We start from the raw sequence: 7,661 nt of genomic DNA on the forward strand, positions 1-7,661 counted from the left end.
TTATTCTACCAAAAAAATTAAAAGTGGGAAAAAAATATTTTGTATTATGTATCCATATATAAGTGAACACTATAATTTTGTATTCATATTGTGTATCCATGTTATAATTTTTGGGTGCAATATTTATGTTTTTATTATGTATCCCATATCACTTACCTATATGTTTTTTTTGGGTCCACCCACACGTCAATAAATATTGTATCCACTTATAAACATGGATACATAATATGAGTTCATGTGGAGTTTTCCCATATGTTTTTTTTTATTTCAGTCTTAGAATAAATTTCGTATGTATCCATACGAGGTTTATTCGAAGAATGTACCCATGTTATACAGTACATTGTTCGTAAGAGAATGTACCCAATGTTTTGTAGTACATTATTCCTCAAGGTTCTGGGTTTTAAGGCTGGTATTGATGATTGTGAAGATTATTATGATAAAGATTTTTAAGAGTTTGATCTGTCTTTAATATTTAAATAACAAATTATGAGCTTTTAATTCTATAAATATAGGTAACTGCAATTACAAAAAAATTTTAAATTCAAAAAAATTACATACATTAATACTAATTTATTGAGGTTACATAATTCATAAACTTTGATCCAACATTGAAAATCGATAAGGAATTAAAGAATATATATACGTTTATATATATATATATATATATGTACACACACACATACACATACACACATAGGCCCTTTAAGGCAATGGATCTTCATTTTTCAAAAAAAATGTGAATAACCTCTTGACCGTTAGATTTGACTTTAATGAAATTCTGTAGTTAAGATTAAACCACAAGCCACAGAATCTCAACCACTAGATTAAATATAACAATTAAGAGGATATTCTTTTTTTTTTTTTTTTTTTTTTGTGAAAATAAGGATCCCTTGCTTAAAGGCTTTCTATATACACTGTATATCTATACATATCTTCAACGTTTCAAGTCCAACAAAGTAACCCTCTCTCTCCGTGAGCGGAGTTTTTTACTATTAGCACTCTCACATGGCTCTCTCTGGATTACTTCTTCCCATTTCATCAATCATCATCTTCATCTTCCTTGCATACAAGCTCTACCAACGGCTCAGGTTCAAGCTCCCGCCAGGTCCACGTCCATGGCCCGTCGTCGGAAACCTCTACCAGATAACGCCGGTGACGTTCCGCTGCTACAACGAGTGGGCTCAGAAATATGGACCCATCATTTCAGTGTGGATTGGATCCACACTGAACGTCGTAGTGAGCAATACAGAGCTTGCAAAGGAAGTGCTCAAGGAGAATGACCAGAAACTGGCTGACAGGCCCAGGAACAGATCAACCGCAAAGTTCAGCGGGGACGGCCAGGATCTTGTTTGGGCTGACTATGGGCCCCACTATGTTAAGGTGAGGAAGGTGTGCACTCTTGAGCTTTTCTCTGCAAAGAGGCTCGAGGATCTGAGACCCATTAGAGAAGATGAGGTCACTGCTATGGTGGAGTCCGTCTTCAACCACTGCAGCAAACCTGGTATGTATTTCCTTTAACTTTTTAACATTTTATGAAATAGTTAATTGAAAGTATAATCTTCTTAAGAAAAGTAAATATTTACTAAAATAAATTGGAGAAAATTGCAAATCAACCAACAAATAGATAAACCCCTGATTAAGGAGGAGGAGAAGTATGATATGTAGCGTCTCATATCAATATATATTTAGTTTTTATTCACCCGTTCTTGTATTATTAGTACAAGACGTTACTATAATAATATATTTTTATTATACAAGTTGTTTTCTTGAATCAGCCACCAAAACTACATATACCACACCTGTGATGGAAATTTGGCTAACACAAAAGATTTTACCGAAAACATTTTAAAAACATAGAAAAGATGGGTATTAATGGAAGATTGATAGCATTGAAGATTGGTAGCTTTGGATAGCAATTTTTTTTTTGGTAAAAATAGCTTTGGATAGCATTGATCACTGTATAGCAAAGCATGAACGAAGATTCTCTCCAGATCCTTTTGTGAGGATCCTAATGATTCTTCAATCACGATCGTTCATTCTACATCGTGCATTAAAAAATCATTGTAAATTTTTTTATTTAAAATTGAATATAAATAGTACTCAACAAAAACTGATCGCATAATTTACGATGAACGGACGTAATTAGAGAATCTCTGAAATTCTCATAAAGAGGATCAGGAAAGGATCCTCATTTGTCAAAGCTTGGCCTCTCAGTACTTTTACTTTTGACATCTCAATTAATACTTGTCTAGTTTCGTTTGAGAACCCTCCCGACTTATTCAGAATGTGATCTTTCAAAACTTGTTATCTTTTTAAGTTCTTATTATTTAAAAAGAAAAAAGAAGAAAAAGAAGAAGAATATGTTTGCGTAAATGCACTTGCAAACTCGTCCTTGTACCAATTAAGTGATTGTTGTTAACAATTTACTCACCATTTTACAGAAAACAATGGAAAAGTTTTGACGGTAAGGAAGTATTTGGGAACTGTGGCTTTCAACAACATAACAAGGCTAGCATTTGGGAAACGTTTTATCAACTCAGATGAAATCACAGATGAGCAAGGCAAAGAATTCAGAGCTCTTCTTGCCAATGGAGTGAAGCAGAGCGGATCGCTCTCAGTGGCTGAGCACATTTCGTGGTTGCGTTGGGCATGCCCGTTTGACGAAGAGGCGTTTGATCGACATGAGGCAAACAGAGACAAACTCACCAAGGAAATCATGGACGAACACACTCAGGCACGCTCCAAGGGTGGCGTTGCCAAGAACCATTTCGTGGATGCATTGTTTACCTTGAAGGACAAGTATGACCTTAGTATGGACACCATTACAGGACTTCTTTGGGTAAGTTAGTGTACCTTAATACATCAATGGTTTCCCACTTTGTTGCTTCCTTTTTTATTAGTTAACGAGCTGTTATTAGCACTCTGAGATAGTCATCGTGCACACTTTCCTTACATTCGAAACTAATGAAGCGATTTGTTCAGGATATGATGGCTGCCGGTACAGACACCACAGCTATTACATCTGAATGGGGCATGGCCGAACTGATTAAGAACCCAAGGGTGCAACAAAAGGCTCAAGAGGAGCTAGATAAGGTTATTGGGGTCGACCGGGTCTTAACCGAAAACGATTTCTCAAAACTCCCTTACCTACAATGTGTTGCAAAGGAAGCACTACGTTTGCACCCACCAGCACCGCTAATGCTCCCACACCGAGCCAATGTCGATGTCAAGATTGGTGGCTACGACGTCCCCAAGGGTTCGATCGTTCATGTCAATATTTGGGCTATAGCACGTGACCCGTCTGTCTGGAAAAACCCAAATGAATTTCGTCCAGAAAGGTTCCTAGAAGAAGAATTTGACATCAAAGGCCATGATTTTAGACTACTTCCATTTGGAGCTGGCAGGCGAGTATGCCCCGGAGCCCAACTCGGTATCAACTTGGTTGCCTCCATGTTGGGTCATCTGTTGCACCATTTCAGTTGGGCTCTGCCCGAAGGCGTGAACCCAGAGGAGATTGACATGTCCGAAAATCCGGGCCTGGTCACTTACATGGCAACCCCAGTAGAACTTGTACCTACTCCAAGGCTGCCATCACACTTGTACAAACGTGTGGAGGCGAATATGTAATTTTCAGTGTCTTTCGTATTGTTGTTGTCTTTTCTCCGTTTAGGGCTCCGATGACGTTGAATTGATCTTTTCTTGGCCCTTGGACTGGAGAAAATTGAAAGTCCAAGAAGTTGAAAATTATTACTAGTAATAGCTAGAAAATATATTGATGCGAGAATTATACGCGCACAAATTAAACCCTCTTTTTGACAATTGTAGTATAGAATGTAAGTAGGGATCGTTCAGGACCGGGGATTAGGAGGGATTGTTAATCACTTGGATTTGACTCAAAAAAGTAAAAACACAATATAAAACACTATACTAGACTCAAAGAATGCAAAACTAAACTTTAAAACACCAAAGCAAACCAAAAGACTCAAAACTGCCTTAAAAACACTTTCTGGGCAGTTTTGAGCACTTTGAGTACTTTGGACGAATTTGGGTAATAACTTGAATCAAAACACTTAGAAACACAAACTGAGACACTTTAACACTAAACTAGACTCAAAGAATGCAAAACTAAACTTTGAAACACTAAAACAAACCAAAAGACTCAAACATCACCCAAAACACTCAAAACAGCCTTAAAAACACTTTCTGGGCAGTTTTGAGCACTTTGGTGAATTTGGACGAATTTGCATAACAAATTGAATCAAAACACTTATAAACACAACCTAAAACAGTTTCTAACTAATTTGGACATTAAAGTAAAGGGGGATTGAGTTTTTGACGAAATTAACTAAAATGCACAGATTGTATTTAAAAACAGATTGTAAAGATGAATGTGATGGAATTGAATGAATGAATGCTAGCCAAGGGGTTCATCTCCATACATGTTATACTTGCATATAAAACGAATCTAATTGCTTCTCAATAAACCATGAATTCTCAACGCCCCGGGTTAATTAGGTCCGCTTAAATTAACCGTCAAATTTTCCTTAAGTTAATGAATTGGATGATTGCATACGACAACCCAAAGCATTCCTCACAAGTTCCCTACATGAATTGCATAATAGAGATACAAGCAAGAATCATTAAGCATCATGAAAACTATAAGTGTTGACGAGGCATTCGTTACTATGATTGCATGAAACTTATGCCAAGAATTCGTTTAACGCGATTGTTTATAAGCAACCTCCACTACTTGTGAATATAAGTTCGTAACTATTAGGTGAAACTCACTTATATTCTAGCGTCATATTCATGCATGAAAATTAAGCGTATACTCTCAATAAACATACATAAATAAGTTATCAATCAAACAGTTAAACAAATTGAATCCACAACTTATGAAACGCAATTAGAAGTAATCAAATCAAAATGCAAGCATAAACATATATTTCGAATCCCCCCCTAGCCAAGGGGGGTTTAGTTCCTCATACGTACAAAACAAAGAGAATTGAAATTAAACATTGGGATCGAGGAAAAGAAACACCTAAACATTCCAACAACTCAAACTTGAATTGTATGAACGTTTAGGCACTCTTCTCCTCCTCTTCGTTGTAGCACAAGGTCTAAGGATAGGTTTGGAGGGATGGGGAGTTATGGATGGTGTAGAATGATGTGTTTAGGATAGGGATGGATGTAGGGGACCTCAAGGCTTCTTTTTGGGCAGAAAATATGAAGAATGGTGAAGTATGGATGTGTTATAGAGAGGGGATGAATTTCTGGCGTGAATGGTGAATGAATTGTGTATGAATGGGAATGAATGAATTGTGGCTGCAATGGATGCTTATTTATAGGTGAAAAGGAGGGAATATGACAGCTAGGAACTTGGTGGAAATCTGAAATGGTGATGGGAGATGCATGTGGCTGATTTATGCATGTGATTAAAGGGTAATGACAGCTAGGTTATGATGATGAATGCATGTGCAAAGTTGGTTGAATGATTATGGGTGCATGTGGCTGATTTATGGTGCAATGATGAAAGGCAAAGTGCATGTGGCTGATTTGTGAAGGGAATGCATGTGGAATGAATGTGTGAATGATGGCAGATTGTGTATGTGAATGATTAGGGTGAATGTGCATGTGCTTTGACAGCTAGGTTGAATAAATTAAAGGGAGTGCATGTGGCTTGGCTGGAATGATTGGAATGCAATCTGAAATGGGATGTGTTGGTGTGAATTTCTGGTACAAAGGCCTCCTTTGGTCTTCAATTTCGTCCATCTACTTGGCTTCAAGTATATGCAATCCATTTAACGCCCCAAACTACTCCAAAATGCACCAAAATGCACCATTTTGCATACTTTGCCCTTAGAACCATGAAAACACACAAAAGAAGCATAAAGGACTAAAATAACTATGAATTACCAACATAGATGCACGAAAACAAGTTAAGTAAGTCGCCTAAATATGCTCCTATCAAACTCCCCCACACTTAACTTTTGCTAGTCCTCGAGCAAAACAGAATAAAAACAAATAAACAAAACGACACTAAACACTTAAAACACAACCTAAACCTTCCAACACCCGTCTTAGGGATTTCCAATGCACATGACATGTTAGAAATCATCATTCTCACAGATTTTAGTCATCTTCACACTTAAGTACATTCTTAATCATAGTCACCATATACTAGTTCACATTTAAGCATTTAAAACCATATTTTGAATGTAGTAACATGCCTTAGAGAATTTGCTCAATTCCTTACAAGATATGCACTCGATTTTCACTCAGAATTTCTAACTACACACCCTAATCTAGTCATATGTGAGAAGATTGATGTAAACATGAAAACGAACACTCACATATATGTATCACAAAGAACGCAATTTCTGGAGTTAATAAGCATGTTTAGATATGATCTCATGAATGGAATGCTACTACTTAGACGCGAGAACCAGTGACACCATATGCTCATACCAAAATCAAACTCCACAATTGAAATACATAACACTCAAGATTGAAGTCACGGGTTGTAATGGGGTTTGGGGCGTGTGGATAACAAAGAAGGGATATGGAAAACAAAGGTTCTTAAAGAAATAGTGAGCAAGGCAATTGAATCAACTTAGAATTCACTTTTGAATGAAAACTCAACTTTGGAACAAAAAGGGAGACAATTTAGGGCCAGAATTGGTGTTTTGAGCCCTTACTTCAATCACTCATTCTTTCATTTTTCAAGCTCTTTTTTCTTTCTTTCTTTTCTTTTCTGTTTTTCTTTTCTTTTGAAACTCAAAACATACTTAAGAACAAGCATTCCTTATCCCACACTCATTTTCTTGCATAATGTAACTCAAAAGGAATTCAATTAAGTCATGCTCACTATCTTCTAAGAACAAAGGTGTGGATTATCCTAAACTAGGCTAGGTGAGGATAATGTGGGTTGACAAAGAATAAAGGCTAAACAAAGCTCAACGGGGGTAAAACTTACAACATATACGAAATATGGGAAGTGAGGTTATTTGGCTATGGTGGCAATTACACAACTTCATCTTGAATATGTTATGTAAATCAATAACATGCTTTGAATGAAATGGGCATGAGTTCTAGCATTTGGAACTATATGATGAAACGCCTTCTAAGTAGTAACCAAGCAAAGAATAATGAGATCATGCAACGACTTTAGAAAACAAGAAATCACAGATTATACTCTCCAAAGAACGTTATAGGCTCAAGTCTCTCAGGGTTGTAGCGTTTGTTTGAGTTCCTTTCTTCAAGCATGTTACATAACTAATTTTTTTCTTTTATGATTGCATGTGAAGTCATACATTATAACCATAACCAAGCATATACCAAGAGTAAATCAAACTTTTCTCCATGTTTCTAACTCTTTTTAACAGTCATGCAATTAGAAACCAAATCCTTATCATTGTGTTGGAAGGTGACCTACGACACAAAAACGACTCAAAACACTCTTTTTAGGCTTTTCAAAACATGTTTTTCAAATTTTTTTTTTATGTGATTTTCGAATTTTTAAGTCAAAACACACTAAACACACTTAAAAACAGCAAGAAACAACATTTGAAGTTATGGTGGATAAAACCCTATGAATTTGCATCAAAACACTTTAGTAACTCCCCCACACTTAAATCAAACATTGTCCTCAATGTTAAAAA

At 36.4% G+C, this 7,661-nt stretch overlaps 1 protein-coding gene across 1 annotated transcript; it reads left to right on the top strand.

Moving 5' to 3' along the window:
* The first annotated feature begins 927 nt into the window (after positions 1–927).
* On the top strand, positions 928–3,774 carry LOC103944997 (cytochrome P450 98A2-like). The gene is made up of 3 exons (XM_009355504.3): positions 928–1,501; positions 2,442–2,839; positions 2,983–3,774. The coding sequence occupies exons 1-3, from the start codon at positions 1,006–1,008 to the stop codon at positions 3,625–3,627; spliced, it is 1,539 nt and encodes a 512-aa protein (XP_009353779.2). The 5' UTR covers positions 928–1,005; the 3' UTR covers positions 3,628–3,774.
* Positions 3,775–7,661: the final 3,887 nt, after the last annotated feature.

This window comes from the organism of the source record quoted next, unplaced genomic scaffold, assembly GCF_019419815.1.
Source record: "Pyrus x bretschneideri cultivar Hongxiangsu unplaced genomic scaffold, Pyrus_bretschneideri_v1 Contig265, whole genome shotgun sequence".
Classification (NCBI taxonomy): domain Eukaryota; kingdom Viridiplantae; phylum Streptophyta; class Magnoliopsida; order Rosales; family Rosaceae; genus Pyrus; species Pyrus x bretschneideri.

Excerpts from the sequence above, each read along its gene's own strand:
- LOC103944997 (XM_009355504.3), top strand. The coding sequence starts at position 1,006 with ATGGCTCTCTCTGGATTACTTCTTCCCATTTCATCAATCATCATCTTC. Across the intron at positions 1,502-2,441 it reads CAACCACTGCAGCAAACCTG|AAAACAATGGAAAAGTTTTG; the intron begins GTATGTATTTCC and ends ACCATTTTACAG. Across the intron at positions 2,840-2,982 it reads CCATTACAGGACTTCTTTGG|GATATGATGGCTGCCGGTAC; the intron begins GTAAGTTAGTGT and ends CGATTTGTTCAG.